At 47.8% G+C, this 18,059-nt stretch overlaps 1 protein-coding gene across 1 annotated transcript in view; it reads left to right on the forward strand.

The window, feature by feature from the left end:
- The window catches only part of LOC124289283 (patatin-like phospholipase domain-containing protein 7), an 88,606-nt gene that overhangs the window by 55,191 nt on the left and 15,356 nt on the right, over window positions 1–18,059 (forward strand). Inside the window, 11 exon segments of the mRNA XM_046725897.1 lie at window positions 500–625; window positions 1,305–1,368; window positions 8,550–8,711; window positions 8,743–8,749; window positions 9,454–9,636; window positions 10,314–10,432; window positions 11,995–12,151; window positions 12,767–12,830; window positions 14,320–14,442; window positions 15,013–15,129; window positions 15,758–15,906. Coding sequence (XP_046581853.1) covers window positions 500–625; window positions 1,305–1,368; window positions 8,550–8,711; window positions 8,743–8,749; window positions 9,454–9,636; window positions 10,314–10,432; window positions 11,995–12,151; window positions 12,767–12,830; window positions 14,320–14,442; window positions 15,013–15,129; window positions 15,758–15,906 — 1,271 coding nt within the window.

Raw genomic sequence — 18,059 nt, forward strand, 5'->3', positions numbered from 1 at the left:
TACAACATTTACAAAAAGAGCTCTTTCTTGTAAAGTGAGTCCATGTAACTCGTTCGACACACCATCATTGTTCTAACAGTACTCTCCAAAAGCCTTTCTGCCAATTAGAGGAGCAGTGGAGGATTAGATGTCTGTTTTATTCCCAGTTGTGGTATGTCTGTGCTGCTCGGTATAGAAATGATTTTGATGTTGACTTGTTGCAACACAGAGCTCTAGACTGTTGGTTGTGTTAAGTTAGATTCCAGATTCAGGACATATCACACTAACCATCATGTCATATTTTACACAGTTCATAATCCCATCAATGTTACAATACCGTAGTGTAGAGGATTTTAGTGTTCTTAAGTATTTTGTAAGTGTTTTTGCAATGATGTCATGGATGCCAAAGGGTGGATCTGCCCCAGTGGCCAGGAAACAGGATTTACAATAGATGGATGTTGTATCAGATGGAGATATAAACGTGACACTACATTCATGTTATTGTTTCATAACTACACAGCTGACAACCCTGGTTTAGAGAGTCGATCAGTGTGTAACCTGGCAACTGTAGCTGTGTTGCCAGCTTCAGATGACGTTCCCCTGACCAACTTCACCTTGGAGTTACAGCACAACCTCAGTGCTATCGGTAAGTACATGCAATTGCTCAAAACTAGATTTTACCTTCAGTGTTATTGTTTATAGTAATAGGAATGTCATTTCCTTTTCAATGCTGATCCTGTCATACTTGAAAGAGAAGTAATTGGTTTGATTGCCTTGCGATGTCAGACCGATGTAACCGATGTAGCCTCCCCTGCAGTAAGATCAAACAAGCACTGGTTGGTTGGGAGTCTGTATACTGAATGGGGGGAATCCATGTTGAACTATGGCATGGTATCTCCGTGGAATAGTACTATAAAACCAGCATTAGTCCGGACTAGTACAAGCATCCCAGCACACACACATGTCCCAGTTATATAAGTGCAGTTGTCATGAATGCTGGGCGGTGGGGTAGCTTAGTGGTTAAAGCGTTCACTTGCCACGCCGAAGGCCCGGGTTCGATTCCCCACATGGGCACAAAATGTGAAGTCCATTTCTGGTCTCCCCGCCTTGATATTGCTGGAATATTGCTAAAAGCAGCGTAAAACTAAACTCACTCACTCAGTCACGAATGCGACATTTCACCCTTGCCTATTCCACCATTATTAGGAATCTGTAAACCTGCTTACCTACCTCAGTATGTCACTGTATAGATCACACTGGTGATTCATACTGAGTACAAGACAAGCAGTACAGAAATAATCAGCTGATTTTATATCTTGTAACAGGTCTGACAACTCGCTTGTCAAGTGACATCATCAAAACTCGGCTAGGAAGCTCGGCCCTGGACAGGTAAATCTGCAGTCTTGATCTACTTGGTTATGGATGCACAATGATTTTTATTGATAGGGATAATGATGTAAGTTAGCCAAGCTAGAATTCAGCTTGAATGTTTTTAATGTTATTAGGGTTATAAGGTGCAGTATGTTTGGAAGATGAAAGAGATTAAATCTTTGGCTGTGCTGAGTTACACGCTTCAATGTGGTAGGATTGGCTTTATCCTGGATTTTCAGCATCATCTAATTCTTCTTCATAGAGATCGTCCTTGGGGTACATATTATGCATTTTCCGAGCTGAAAATGTCCTGTGACAGTTGTATCAATGTTTTTGAATAAAATATTGTACAATAAATAGAAATCTTTTATTTATTATACGGCCCCACCCCCGGAGTTACCTCCCGTTAGCATGCGCACCAACTGGGTAAGCACCTAGGCCCGTATCATCATTCCTTCTGCTGTCACTGCCTTGTAAAGACGCATGTGTCGAGCAGAGCTGTACTCTTGTGAACTAAAGAGAATAATGTCTGAGACGCCACCACCTGTATGTATGGTCTTTATTTTGTCCTTGAAAGGAACAGTAAAGCTTTGCGGTCGGTTGTTTCATAATTGTGACTTTGTATTAATTATTTACGCTAGCACTTTCCCGTGGTTTACGCACGTGTTGCTATTCCATGGCGGGAAGTTTAGCGTGCCACGTGGTTGTTATATTGCGTTTGAACCAACTATTTCTTCCCGTGGTCGCATTCATGTATTTTTCAATGTTTCTACGTGTATCTTAGGCTGCTGGTCCGCTGCTAGCTACATGCTTGCGTGTTTGCTTTCAGGCGTTTTCTTCATGTTCGGTCTGCGGGCAAAGTATCCCCCGGGCCGACCGCCATGATAAGTGTATCGTGTGCCTTGAGAAAACCGGCCATACCCCGGACAATTGCGAGATCTGTATGGGTTTCTCCCCCCGGGCCCAGAAGAGACGGGCGGCCGACTTCCTATTCTATAGGGAGATGCGTGAGGCGGGAGGGGAATTGACCCAGGTCCCCCCGTCCAAAGCAAAAAAGCCTAAAAGTAAAGGCAGAAAGTCGCGCAGTCAGTCGCCTTCCACTGCTCCTAGTAGCGGGATTTGATATGTCTCTGATTACTCAGTTATTCCAGCAGCACATGGACTCGGTGAAGTCCCTTGTTCACGAGTCGGTTGGAGGTCTCCGCCAGGAGTTCCTCGCCCACTCGGAGCAGGGGACGGAGAGTCTGGGGGTGGGATCGCCGAGCCCGGCTCGATCCCTCGGCCTGGAGGCGTCTGTCGATCGGTTGCCTCTGGCTTCGGGTCCGGACGCCTCGGCTGCTTCGCTCCCAGTCCCCCTCTCGGAGTTGGCGCAGGGTCCGTTGAGGATTCCTGGGGTTCCGGTCCCTGCGCCGTCCCGCCCCATGAGAGCGGAGGCACCAGTTCTGCCTGGTCTGCCTCCAACGTCTTGGGACCGGGGTTCGTGCGTGATGGCGGGTGCTGACGCGGGGCGCTCTGTCTGTTCTTCCCTCTCCTCTGTGACTGGTGCTAGGCCGCCCACCGGGTCGGGGTTCGGGTCCTCTTCGCGAGGAGACCCAGCCTCGGACTCGGGCTAGGGCGACGAGTCCATGGACACTGGGGAGGTTGAGGAGCAGGAGGGTGCCTTCCGTTTTTCGTCGGCTCTGAGGGAAGTCTGGCAGCGCATTGCCGAGTTCCTTCCCCAGGCCGCGGTGCCTACCAGCCGCTCGGACTCGACTGAGTTCCGCTTGCCAGGCGAGGCGTTTGCCCCTCGGCAGCCTATGCAGACGCTGCTCCGCATTCTGCCGTCCTTGGTGCAGGACGTGGTCGATCCCCTCCTGTCTGGGTCCCGTCTCCGTTTCGACTTGCCTGAGCTTGTCCGGAGGTACCAGCTGCGGGAAGATTCCCTGTTCGCTATACCAATGGTCGACGAATCTGTTTTCACTTCGGTCACCCTGGGGGGAGGCTCGGCTTCCTCCGGAGCAGCTCCGGCTGCCAGGCAAGGGCGTTTGACACCACTTTTTGCCCTCGCGGGCGTTCCCCTGCGGCATGCGTACCGGACCTACGAGGAGGTCTACCGGAACGCTATGCAGCAGCTGCGGGTAGTGGTCCACGAGGCCTACCTCTCCTCGATCCAGAGGTCGGCCCTGGAGGCGGAGGGGCACGCTGGAGAAGTTTCTCTGTGCGCAGTCATGGGGATGCGCAAGCTGTGGCTGTCGAAGTCTCGGTACTCGGCTGCTACACAGCAGACCTTGCTGGCCCTCCCATACCGTCTGGGAGCGACGCTGTTTCCTGGGGCACAGCAGGTCATCCGGGAGGCTGCCGCTGCAGCTACCTCCTTCAAGGACTCCAAGGCCTTGTTGGTGCACCCGCAGGCTTCTCGCACCCGCGCTCCCGTTCCGACTTCCTCCGCCGGGGTGCAGCCTACACCCGAGTCTGCTGGCTGGCTTCGGCCGCTAGGCAGGGGTAGGTGGAGGAACCGTCCCGCCAAGGGTAAGGGCAAAGAGCAGTCCTCTTCGACTGGCTCCCAGCCTTTTCGCGGGCGCGGGAGGTCTGCCCCGACCTCCCGTTAACCCATCAGGCTGTAGAACCGGACGTGTGTCACTCCCAGTCAGCTCCGCTACTCGGGACCACTCACGCGCTCTTACCCACCGTCCCAGTGGGAGGCCGCCTCTCTCTATTCCTGCCGGAGTGGGAGAAGGCTACCAGCAACCCTTGGGTGCTGTCCACCGTCAGTGTCGGCCATCTACCACTGTGGAAGCGAGGTCCGCCAGACTTCACCGGCATACGCCGCACTCCGGTGCCGTCATGTCAGGCAAGGGCGGACATACTGCGCGACAAAGTCCAGGCTTTGCTGGACAAGTCCGCTATCGAGCGCATACCACCAGGCGAGGAACAGGCGGGATTTTACTCCACGTACTTCCTCGTTCCGAAGAAAGACGGCGGGTTCCGTCCCATTCTCAACCTCAAGGGGTTGAATCGCATGCTCGAAGTTCCATCCTTCAAGATGGAGACACTGCGCTCGGTGATCTCCTCTGTTCAGCCCGGCGATTGGCTCACGTCAATCGACCTCAAGGATGCGTATCTGCATGTGCCCATACATCCATCGTTCAAGCAGTACCTTCGGTTCTCTTACGACGGGATGTGTTACCAATTCACGGTGCTCCCCTTTGGCACATCCACTCCCCCCGGGGTGTTCACCAAGCTCATGTTAGTCCCGGCTACCCTCGCTCGCTCGCAAGGAAGGCGTTGGTACCCTTACCTCGACGACTGGTTGCTCGGTGCACTAACACAGCCAGCGAGCCTAGATTCTACTCACAAGGTGATAGACATTCTAGTTCGACTGGGGTGGATCATCAACCTCAAGAAATCCGACCTGGTACCCACCCAGGACTTGGTTTTTCTCGGGGCAAGGTTCCAAACACACAAGGATCTTTTTTCCTTGTCGCCCGACCGGGTCACCAGAGTACGGGAGATGGTGTCTTCGTTCCTCTCCCAGCCCCAGGCACCAGCACGGACTTGACTCCGTCTACTGGGCCATATGGCGGCGACGATCTCTGTAGTGTGGCGGGCGCGGCTGAAGATGCGCCCTATACAGCTAGCTTTGGCGAGTCTGTGGGCTCACTCGGAGGACCTGGAGCGGAGTCCACAGTCCCCGGGTGGTTGTCTCCTCACCTTCAGTGGTGGACCAATGTCGGGAATCTCACCAGGGGGGTCCCCTTGGAAATCCCGACGCCAGCTCTTACAGTTCAGACCGATGCTGGGGGGGTGTTCTGGGCAGTCTGTCGGTGTCCGGACTCTGGTCCGAAGCCGAAGCCCACCTTCACATCAACGTGTTGGAACTGAGAGCTGTGCGGTTGGTTTTTGAGCGCTTCCGAGAGCATGTCCAGGGCCAGGTGGTTCGTCTTCAGTTGGACAACCAGACGGCCATGTCGTACATCCTGAAGCAAGGCGGCACGGTGTCCCGAGAGCTCCTCCGGGAGACATGGGACTTTCTCCTCTGGTGCGACCAGTGCGATTGTCAGGTACTCCCTGTTTATCTCCCGGGGCTGGAGAACGTGCGAGCAGACACTCTCTCTCGCAGGATCCTGGCCCCGCACGAGTGGATGCTTGACCGGCAGATATTTGGAGTTATCTCCCAGTTGTACGGGTCGTTCCAGGTGGATCTGTTTGCGTCCGGCGGGACGAATCAGACACCCGTGTTCTGCTCTCGAATACCGGACCCGAGGGCGTTGGCTGCCGACGCCTTCCTGCTGGATTGGACGGGCAAAGTGCTCTGGGCGTTCCCGCCGTTACCACTCATTCCCCGTGTCCTCTCACAGCTGTCAACCCAGCCAGCTCGACTGCTTGTGCTACTGGCACCGCTTTGGCCATCACAGAGCTGGTTTCCGGTAATTCTCAGGTTTCTGGCTCAGCCTCCTGTTCTATTACCTTTGCGACCGGACATTCTCACTCAGAATGGCGCGCCACACCCCAATCCAAGGATTCAGTGGGTGGCTTGGCCTCTGTCAGGTCTAACCTCGAAGCACGCGGAATTCCTGCAGCAGTTGCAGACACAATTCTGGCTTCGAGGAGGGATTCGACAAACGTTCAGTACGAGGATAGGTGGTCCCGCTATGCGCGCTGGTGTTCAGATAGGGGGATTGCAGATCCCTTTTCTGCGGATTTAGTCCGAGTATTGGAGTTTTTGCAAGCTCGTTTGGAAGAAGGCCTGGCGGCTTCGACCATTCGTGGCTACTCCACCGCTATTTCCACTTTTCACACCCCTGTCGATGGTGCTCTTCTGGGGCAGCACCCTCTTGTACAGCGCTTTTTAGCTGGCGTGGATCGGGTTCGACCTGCTGTCAGGCGAACCAGCCCACCTTGGGATTTGTCAATTGTGCTCGATTGGCTGTCCGGTCCTATGTTCTCACACCTATCGGCTATTTCCATTCAGTTGTTAACCTGGAAGGCTGTATTTCTGGTGGCGGTAACATCTGGGCATAGGGTTGGAGACTTACATGCTATGTCGTCCGACCCGGCGCTGACTGTGTTCCACACTGATCGTGTCAGTATTCGCCTCCCGGATACTTACCGCCCGAAGGTCGATCACGCTTTCCATGTGACAGCTCCTATCGAACATCCTACTCTTACCCAGCCTTCCACTTCGGGGACCTCTCCTACGAGCACTCACCCGTTGGATGTCCGTAAGACTCTCAAGGTCTATATCAAACGAACACGAGGGATCCGTACGGGTACCCATCTGTTCTGCTGTTAAGGTGGCGGGAAGGCTGGGCTGCCGGCGAGCAAGCAGACTTTGTCTCGCTGGCTCGTCTCGGCTATTTGTGCTGCGTATCAGGCTAAGGGCAAGCCTCCCCCTGAGGGGTTGAAGGCTCACTCGGTCAGGGCAGTAGCCGCATCAAAAGCTTTTGCATCGGCACTCCCCATTGAAGAGATCTGCTCTGCCGCTATTTGGAGCCGGCCTAGCACGTTTATTCGGCACTATCAGCTCGATACACATTCCCGTAATCGTGCGAGCTTTGGCCGTTCTGTTCTCTCCAGTGGACAGTGTCCTGCCACCCTGACCGAGTGAGTCTTGGTTCATTGGTTTTGTTGACGCTGCTGTTCAATACTGTGTTTTTATTGACCTATCCGCTGCTGGGTGTATAACCTCCTTTCGATCCTCTTCGGAGATTCTGGTCGGTAGTGAGCGTTTTTCCCCTCCGGTGCTCTCTAATCGACACAAGGTGGGTGGGTTTTTGTTTACATTCGCACCATGTGCGAATTCTTATGCTAACCTGCGAGGTCGTCTCTGAGTACAATTCCTCCCTGTCAGTTACCCTCCCATAATGCCTCTCGCGGAAGCGTAAACCGGGACATGTGACAGGTGAGTGATTATGGCGTCTGTTACATTATTCAATTAACGATCGCTATTTGTGTGTGCTTTGACAGAATTCCCTCCTCCCTGGCCTCCGGTCTTTGGGAGTCTGTGTTTATGCATAATATGTACCCCAAGGACGATCTCTATGAAGAAGAATTAACCAAACCTGAAGAGGATTTAAATTCTTCGAAGAGAGTCGTCCTTGGGGTATGGCCTCCCGCCTCCCCGCAATTCTGTTCACTGATTTATTCAGCAGAAGGAATGATGATACGGGCCTAGGTGCTTACCCAGTTGGTGAGCATGCGTAACGGGAGGTAACTCCACGGGGTTGGGGCCGTATAATAAATAAAAAGATTTTTATTTATTGTACAATATTTTATTCAAAAACATTGATACAACTGTCACAGGACATTTTCAGCTCGGAAAATGCATAATATGTACCCCAAGGACGACTCTCTTCGAAGAATTTAAAACCTCTTCAGGTTTGGTTAAATTATTATTATCCCCCGCCTCACTTTTAGCGCGAAGCGGGGGATATAGTATTAGGCTCCGTTCGTCCGAACGTATACGTACGTACGAATTGGAATATCTTAAGAACCGTTGACTGGATTATTTCATATTTGGTACCTAGGTTCATCACAGTAAAAGAGGGGCGGTGGGGTAGCCTAATGGTTAAAGCGATGGCTCGTCATGCCGAAACCCAGGTTCGAATCCCCACATGGGCACAATGTGTGAAGCCCATTTCTGGTGTCCCCCGCCGTGATGTTGCTGGAATATTGCTAAAAGCGGCATAAAACCATACTCACTCACTCACTCACAGTAAAAGAAATGTCTCAGTCAGGTTTAGTGACCTTTACCTTCATTTCAAGGTCACAAGGGGACTTTAACGTTTTTACCTTTGTCAGCGAGATATCTCAAGAACCGTTCACTGGATTTTCTTCATATTCAACACCAAGCTTTGTCTGCGGAAGATGCAGGGCTCAGTCGATTCTGTTGACCTTCACTTAATTCTCAAGGTCATAGCGACACTCTGAAGATTTCAGCATGTTAAGCTGCATGTTAAGCTTGTCAGCAAGATACCTCAAGAACCGTTCATTGGATTTTCTTCATATTCGACATCAAGCGGTGGGGTAGCCTAGTGGTTAAAGCGTTCGCTCATCACACCAAAGACCCGGGTTCGATTCCCCACATGGGTATAATGTGTGAAGCCCATTTCTGGTGTCCCCCGCCGTGATATTGCTAGAATATTGCTAAAAGCGGCGTAAAACCATACTCTCTCACTCACTCACTCACTCACTCTAAGTGTGCTTGTTGGTGTTTTCAGTGTGAATGAGTTCCGGCTGTTCAGCTGGCTGGGTCAGCAGGAAGACATTCATCGTATGGTGCTGTATCAGTGTGACTACACCATGACAAGGTGGACCAAGAACTGTATCAGGCAGGCTGACTGTATCCTCATTGTGGCTCAAGCTGACCATGACCACACCGTGTGGGGACTGTAAGTGACCAGTTGAGATCAGCGATGAAGTCTTTAGCATGTGTAGATTTTCCTGTAATTGAAAGTGTTGCCATAGACCAATACAATACACTTGGTATCACAAGACAGTATGTATGCAAGTGAGATTAGTTATATCAAGGTAGAGACAGAATATTTGTGATAGACATTTCCCAGATTTTTCACGGTATTTGTTTTCTCTGAAAAAATAATTACAGTGATTTCCTGGGTTTGATTCCATTTTTTAACCAGTCTCAATTCAACAAATTTGCTTAGCATTGACCAGTACAATCTGAACACAATGTACAGGCATCATTAAATGATGTTTTAGAAATTAAGACCTGCAAGCTTGAATGATGCATACACATTGGAACATGCCCACAACAGTTTTAGGAACAGAACAGAACATTTATTACACTCAGGCGGGGATACTCGGCATAAGAGGTACAGATATACAGTAGAGAATACATGGGATGGCGGGATGGTTTACAAGGAAGATTGTACAGAAGACTGAACAATACATAGTGAGGTCTCAATATGATACACAGTGAAGCTAAGATTACTATCCTTTCATTATTAAAGCAGTTGGGATGACCAACCAGATGGTGAAATGTTGCACCCCTAATGCTTGCCTTCTTTTTAAAATATTGACCTAACTGGAGTTAATGGTAGCTATCCGCTAGTGTATACTGTTGCCATGGCAGTGACTAAACTCCTCATGCTGCCATGTCGCCAGGTTGAGAAGGAGGTGGAAGGAATCGCCATCAGGGCCCAGAAGGAGTTGGTGTTGCTGCACAGAGAGGATGCAGAGACTCCGAGGCGAACTGCAGACTGGCTCAATGCTCGGGACTGGTGCTCACATCATCATCATATCCGCTGTCCACCCAGGGTCTTCAGTAAAAAACCTCTACAGAAGAGGGTAAGTATGACATCAAATGTGAAATGTGTTAGTTTTGTCCAGTTAAATAATATTTAGTCTGATATTTGTTCCGTAAAAAAAGATTTAGTGTGAGTGAGTTTAGTTTTATGCCTATTTTTGCAATATCACGGCTGGAGACCCCACAAATGGGCTTCACACATAGTGCCCATGTTGGGACTCAAACCTGGGTCTTCAGCATGACAAGTGAACGCTTTAACCACCAGGCTACCTCAGCACTACTATAAAGATTTAGAAAGCTTGTAAGGTTAAGGACTATGACAAAATCTCTGAAAGTGAAAGTTGCTGGTGTTCTTGAATTAAGTTTCTTTTCATGGCTCTCCGGGGTGGTGGGGTAGCCTAATGGTTAGAGCGTTGGCTCGTCACGCCGAAGACCCGGGTTCGAATATCCACATGGGCACAATGTGTGAAGCCCATTTCTGGTGTCCCCCGCCGTGATATTGCTAAGAATATTGCTAAAAGCGGCGTAAAACCAAACTCAGTCAGTCAGTCAGTCATGGCACTTCTTTGTAAATTTTGTCAAAGAATAGTGTGTATAATTCGTAAATTGTATCTTGTGTTAACTTTGACTTTGCTTACTATGTACTTGGAATGAAGCATGAGTGTATACATACTGTATTCTGAATGAATACAAGGCCCATGTCATGGGTTTGTTTCAGCTTGATATGTATGACAAACTGTTTGAGAAGCCGCCACATCGACAGAAGGACTTCTCCAGATTGGCTCGCTATCTCACAGGAACGTCCATTGGCCTGGTACTGGGTGGTGGAGGAGCCAGGTGAGAATTGAGTTGTTTAAGGAGATGAAGGCCCGTCTGAGAAATGGTGTTGTTTGAGGCGGTGGGAGACGATTCAGGTGAGAATGGAGTTGTTTGAAGAGGTGGGTGACGAATCAGGTGAGAATGGAGTTGTTTGAGGAGGTGGGAGACGATTCAGGTGAGAATAGAGTTGTTTAAAGAGATGAAGGCCAAGGGGAGAAATGGTGTTGTTTGAGGAGGTGGGAGACGATTCAGGTGGGAATGGAGTTGTTTGAAGAGGTGGGTGACGAATCAGGTGAGAATGGAGTTGTTTGAGGAGGTGGGAGATGATTCAGGTGAGCATAGAGTTGTTTAAAGAGATGAAGGCCAAGGGGAGAAATGGTGTTGTTTGAGGAGGTGGGAGACAATTCAGGTGAGAATGGAGTTGTTTGAAGAGGTGGGTGATGAATCAGGTGAGAATGGAGTTGTTTGAGGAGGTGGGAGACGATTCAGGTGAGAATAGAGTTGTTTAAAGAGATGAAGGCCAAGGGGAGAAATGGTGTTGTTTGAGGAGGTGGGAGACGATTCAAGTGAGAATGGAGTTGTTTGAAGAGATGAAGGCCAAGGGGAGAAATGGTGTTGTTTGAGGAGGTGGGAGACGATTCAGGTGAGAATGGAGTTGTTTGAAGAGGTGGGTGATGAATCAGGTGAGAATGGAGTTGTTTGAGGAGGTGGGAGACGATTCAGGTGAGAATAGAGTTGTTTAAAGAGATGAAGGCCAAGGGGAGAAATGGTGTTGTTTGAGGAGGTGGGAGACGATTCAGGTGGGAATGGAGTTGTTTGAAGAGGTGGGTGACGAATCAGGTGAGAATGGAGTTGTTTGAGGAGGTGGGAGACGATTCAGGTGAGCATAGAGTTGTTTAAAGAGATGAAGGCCAAGGGGAGACAGGGTGTTGTTTGAGGAGGTGGGAGACAATTCAGGTGAGAATGGAGTTGTTTGAAGAGATGGGTGATGAATCAGGTGAGAATGGAGTTGTTTGAGGAGGTGGAAGACGATTCAGGTGAGAATAGCGTTGTTTAAAGAGATGAAGGCCAAGGGGAGAAATGGTGTTGTTTGAGGAGGTGGGTGAGGATTCAGGTGAGAATGGAGTTGTTTGAAAAGGTTGGGGGTGATTCAGGTGAGAATGGAGTTGTTTAAAGTGGTAGAAGAGGTGTCAGGTGAGAATGGGGTTGTTTAGAGTGGTAGAAGAGGTGTCAGGTGAGAATGGGGTGATGAGAGAGGAATCAGGTGAGGATTGTTTAATGAGATGAGCCAGGTGAGAATGGGGAAGTTTAAATTGGTGGAAGAGCAGCCAGGTGAGAATGGGGTTGTTTGAAGTGATGAGAGAGGACTCAGGTGAGAACGGGTGGGATTAAGGAGGTGAGGGTTTGGTAAGGTGAACATGGGAGGGATTATAGAGTTGATGGAAGATCCAGGTGAGAGTCTGCGTAATACAAGGATAAGTTTCCCCATATACATACTTTATTTCATTGGTCAAGTTTCGTTACCTTCATCAATGAATCAGTGATGTTTTATGTAACTGTTGAATGTGTTTTTCCCTCAGAGGACTGTCTCATGTTGGTATGATCAAGGCGATCACAGAAGCGGGTATCCCCATAGACATGGTCGGGGGGACAAGTATGGGATCTTTCATCGGCGCCCTCTGGTGTGAGGAGCAGAACTACACTCGCTTCACACAGCGGGCCAGAGAGTGGGCAATGGTGAGTTGTTTCACTGTCTGGTGTTGACAAAACATTGGTCATGATCATTTGGTCATATACTTAATGCAGGACTCTAAAACATCTGAACCAATTTCTTTGTAAATGTGTTGAGATTGTTAACAGGCAACTTATCGTAAAAGGATTTGGAATAAAAGAGCTAAGAACTTGGTAGATTTTGAGTACTTACAAGCAGAGAGTAGCCATAACCACCAGTGTCAATGATGTGCATGTGTCAGGAGGCCATTTTGACTATTGTGAAATTACTGTAAATCACCGCATTTACAAAACAACAGCCTTTATGCTTCTCAACAGAACTTAATGGACACCCACATATAGCATGCTGTCCCTGCCACACATGACAGAGCAACTAGAGTCAGACTTTGACATAGCTCAGTGTCCTTTAACTTAATGTGTACAGTATAACACCTTCAGTCAAATATTTCAACTCATACTTCATCTTGGTAAATTCCAGTCTATCAACAGCTATATCAGACCAGCAATTTGCTCACAGTGAAGTTGTCAGTACAATCAAATCAAATATATTGAGATTTTTTTCCATTAACCTGAATCTTTTGAACAAATAACATTTCTGCTATAAATGTGTTTTATTTGCAGGACATGACCTCTCTCTGGAAGAAAATTATTGATCTGACATATCCAGTTACCTCAATGTTTACAGGTGAGATTATACTGAGGTAGATAGATGGTATGTAGTTAACATACCAGCTAGATATATGGTCAGCTAGATAGACTGTAGTGAGCTAGGTATGTTGTTACCTATATGGTCAGCGAGATATGTTGTTACCTTAGATATAGTCAGTTAGATATGTTGTTACCTTAGATATAGTCAGCGAGATATGTTGTTACGTTAGATATAGTCAGCTAGATATGTTGTTACCTATATGGTCAGCGAGATATGTTGTTACCTATATAGTCAGCTAGATATGTTGTTACCTTAGATATAGTCAGCTAGATATGTTGTTACCTATATAGTCAGCTAGATATGTTGTTACCTTAGATATAGTCAACTAGATATGTTGTTACCTATATGGTCAGTTAGATATGTTGTTACCTATATAGTCAGCTAGATATGTTGTTACCTATATAGTCAGCTAGATATGTTGTTACCTATATGGTCAGCTAGATATGTTGTTACCTATATGGTCAGCGAGATATGTTGTTACCTATATAGTCAGCTAGATATGTTGTTAGTCAGCTATATAGTTGTTACCTATATAGTCAGCTAGATATGTTGTTACATTTACCTATATAGTCAGCTAGATATGTTGTTACCTATATGGTCAGCAAGATATGTTGTTACCTTAGATATAGTCAGCTAGATATGTTGTTACCTTAGATATAGTCAGCTAGATTTGTTGATACCTATATTGTCAGCGAGATATGTTGTTACATATATGGTCAGCGAGATATGTTGTTACCTATATTGTCAGCTAGATATGTTGTTACCTATATGATCAGCGAGATATGTTGTTACCTATATGGTCAGCGAGATATGTTGTTACATATATAGTCAGCAATATATGTTGTTACCCATATAGTCAGCTAGATATGTTGTTACCTTAGATATAGTCAGCTAGATTGTTACCTATATTGTCAGCGAGATATGTTGTTACCTATATAGTCAGCAATATATGTTGTTACCCATATAGTCAGCTAACCGATGACCTCTCAGTTAGGTTACTTTGTGTCAGGACTACTTTCTCATTCCTTACAAACACGTGAATTCATTCATTCTACAATTTTAATAGGATGCCATAGGAAGGACACTCGTTTTGTATAATTCTTATGTAATGAGGCCTCGTGTAGTATTCTCTATATATTATACTCAGCTAGATAGGTAGCTAGCTTGATAGCCATTCTAAGGAATAACCAGCCAAATTAAGTGTTGTCAGCTAAATAGATTGTAGTTAATTAACTCCTTAGCTATTTATGTGGTAGTCATCTAGATAGACAGTAGACTAGATAGTCAGCTAGAAAGATGAAGTAAGCTAGATATATAAAATCTAGATAAACTGAAGTTGACAGGTGATGTATACATACTTACCATTTTGTCAGGTGGTGCTTTCAACCAGTGCTTATTTACAATGTTGGTCAGGTGGGCATATCAAAAGATGCTTTCAACCAGAGTATATTTACCATGTTGACAGGTGGTGCCTTCAACCGATGTATTGAACAGGTGTTCAAGGACAGGCAGGTGGAGGACCTGTGGCTGCCATACTTCTGTGTGACCACCGACATCTCCAACTCCAGCATGAGGATACACACTACAGGTCTGTCTCCAACACAGCTCCACTTAACACTCCACATGTAGGATAGAAGGACTGACTGACTGACTGAGTTTGGTTTTACGCCGCTTTTAGCAATATTCCAGCAATATCACGGCATGTGGGGATTCGAACCGGGGGACATCAGGAAATGGGCTTCACTGATTGTACCCATGTGGGGATTCGAACCCGGGTCTTCGGCATGACGAGCCAACGCTTTAACCACTAGACTACCCCACCGCCCCAGGATAGAAGGAAATGAGGTGTACCAAGCATCTCCTTGTCATAGATGACAACTCATACAGTTTTGGCAGAAGCATTGTGATATTTGGAACCTATTGCTGCCAGTATGAAGCAGTTGTTAACAGTGTAACCATCAACCTGTCACAGGTTCACACAGAGTTGAGAGTTGATCAGCACAAATGATGTGGCTTCAATATCCACATGATGCAGGGGTGACAACCCTAAACTGAACCAATTCGGAATGTCTGGAATTATTATTCTAAAGTATATATCTAACTTTCTGTGAATCATTAACCATATTATTAGTTGAATACAAGTGTATTGTGTGTACAGGTAGTTTGTGGCGGTATGTGCGAGCTTCCATGTCGCTGTCTGGCTACCTGCCCCCGATGTGTGACCCTATGGATGGTCACCACTTACTGGACGGAGGATATGTCAACAATGTTCCAGGTAAACATGCAAATATGGTCTCAAACAAATATTCATATGTTACAATCCCAAACTATAATTTGACTTCAATTGATCTGTTGTGTCTCTTCCCCGTGAATGTCCGGGTTAGAATATTGATCTTCAGTAACCCATGCTTGTCGTAAGAGGCGACTAACGGGATCGGGTGGTCAGGCTCGCTGATTTGGTTGACACATGCCATCGTATCCCAGTTGCGTAGATTGATGCTCATGCTGTTGATCACTGGATTGTCTGGTCCAGATTCGATTATTTACAGACCGCTGCCATGTAGCTGGAATATTGCTGAGTTTGGCATAAAACTTAAGTCACTCACTCACTCAGTGTTGTGTCTCTAAAATCCCTAAAAGTATTTGGCATTTGTTGTGAGAAGTGTCCAAAAGGATCCGGTTGTCTTAGTGACTCACTTCACTTGTGTCATCACATCGTGATGGTGTGGAGTGTTGGTCATGCTATCAGTCACATGGTTTTAGCCAGACTTGATTATTAACAGGCCGTTGTCATATAGCTATATTACTGTTAAGTACCGCATTTATCAACAAGAAACAGACAATAAGATCCCAAGAGTGTGTACACTGATGTACCTCCTACTGAACTGATGGTTTCCCTCCAGCTGATGTGATGAGGGCATTCGGGGCCCAGACAACCCTCGCCCTGGACGTCGGCAGTGAGGAGGAGTCCAACTTCCTCAACTATGGGGACCAGGTTTCAGGATGGTGGTTACTATGGAAACGGTGGAATCCATGGACGGAGAATGTCAAGGTAAGATATAGCAGCATCAGTTTCCAGTTCGAAATTCAGTGTTACAGATAGGGTACTTCTCCTCAAGCCCCTGTGAAAATAGAGCTTGGGGTATGTTTTAGATGATTATACCTGTGAAAGGTTATGTTATATTTGATGGAATCAGCTCAGGTGAGTTTAAGTTAAACCCAGGCTACGTGGTTGAGGATGAAGGTTGCTACTTAAATCACAAATTTTTTAAACTTATCCTATCTCACGACTTGCACCTCTCTCTCTTCATTCGACCATGAGTGGAAACGAATTAAAACTTTGCTCAAGACCTACCTTGCCCCTCTCCCCGTGCTGTGCATGCCTTCCTGTCTCAGTCGTGCTCACTAGTCCATGACAGCACGAGGCATGCGCAGTCCTCACCCACGTGATCACCTCACATACTCATTCTCTTTCTTGTCGCTCCACTGAGTGGACGTGAAAAATTTTCGTCTGAGAATTGCTCAAAATGGTTAAGCCTGTTAAGGCCAGTAAACGGAAGTTTTGCGCCCGTTGTAATAAAGTATTTTCAGCATGGGACCCTCACACATCGTGTGTTGATTGTGTGGGTGTTTGTGACTGGGACACACGCTGTCCTAAGTGTTCAGGTCTGTCTAATGAGGCGTTTAAATCTTACAAACGTGCTTGTGCCAGACGTTTGGCAGATAGGGCTAGGACTAATTCTGCGGGGTCTGGTCCATCTCCCGCTAAGAAACAATGCTTAGATCGCCCCACCCTCACTGCTCACCGTTCTCAATCGCCCGTCTTGCCTGACGAAGATTTTATGGACGCTTCGTCAGATTCCTATTTATCTGAGAACGTTAGAAGGCTTTTAGGGGAGCTTCCCTCACCCAGGTTACGTTCTCAGGAGCGTACCAGGGTGGTAATGACCGATATTTCTTCTACGCCAGACCTGCGATCTACATTATCTCGTAGGTCTGTTTCTTCGGGAACAATCACAGACTTCGAGAACTTCTAAGCATTCATCGTCAAAGCGGGGATCGGTGCGGTTGGAACGTACCCGTTCTCCTAATTCCACGGTTTCATCTAACCGGAACAATTCACCCACACGAGTTGAATCACCATCTGGTGCGAAGGTTCGAATGCGTTCTTCCACGGCTGGCAAGAGTCGTTCTAGGTCTCGTTCACTTTCCCGAGCCGGCTCACCCCACCGAGCCGGCTCACCCCGCCGAACCGGCTCACCCTGCCGAACCGGCTCACCCTGCCGAACCGACTCACAACGTCGAGCCGGCTCACACAGCCGAGCAGACTCACATAGCCGAACCGGCTCACCTTACCGAACCGGCTCACACGGCCGAGCCGGCTCACACAGCCAAGCCGGTTCACCAGGCCGAACCGGCTCACACGGCCCAGCCGGCTCACCAGAACTTCCTCGAATGAGTTCAGTTGATCGAACTGATTCACGTAGTCGAATGGGTTCCTCTGGCCGTACTGTTTCATGTACTCAAATAGGTTCACCAGGACGAACCGGTTCACATTACCGACTCAATTCACCTCAACAGGTGTTTCCGTTTCGACTCACCACAGCGTTTTGATTCCCGTAGTCGTTCAGTCTCACCTAGTCGAAGTGGTTCGCCATTTCCATCCGGTTCACCTAACCGCTTGGTGTCTTTGCGTCAGAGGGATAATAGGAATCGGTCTCATTCACCTCAGGGGAATCAGAATATCCCCTCTAGCCAGCCTAGTGCTAGTAACGTCTTACGGTCAGTGCCTTTACATGATAGTACACATCAGCAACGCCGTTCTGTACGGGTGGTTTCACCTGCTAGGCAGCGTTACGCTTCAGTGGATCAGCGTTCACCTTCACGCCTTTCCACTTCTATTTTGCCCGGTCACAGATTATTGCTGAGTCTTGGAATCCTGCTATTGATTCCGCTCCAGCCGGATTTAGATACCATGCTTCGTGCCGTTACGTCTGCTTGGAATCAGTGTCACTTTCGTCCTCACATGTTCAACAATCGTCTGGCGTACTTAGCAATAATCGTTCTGGGAATTTGAGGGATCGGACTCGATCTCAGACTACTTTCCCTTCACCTGGGCAGTCAGACATCTCCACTCCTGATGGCAGTTTTGATGTTGTTGAACCGGCTCACGTGTTAGCCTGGATAGTTGAAAAACTTCAGCTA

This window comes from Haliotis rubra, unplaced genomic scaffold, assembly GCF_003918875.1.
Source record: "Haliotis rubra isolate DU_JTF1 unplaced genomic scaffold, ASM391887v1 Scf1118, whole genome shotgun sequence".
NCBI lineage: Eukaryota > Metazoa > Mollusca > Gastropoda > Lepetellida > Haliotidae > Haliotis > Haliotis rubra.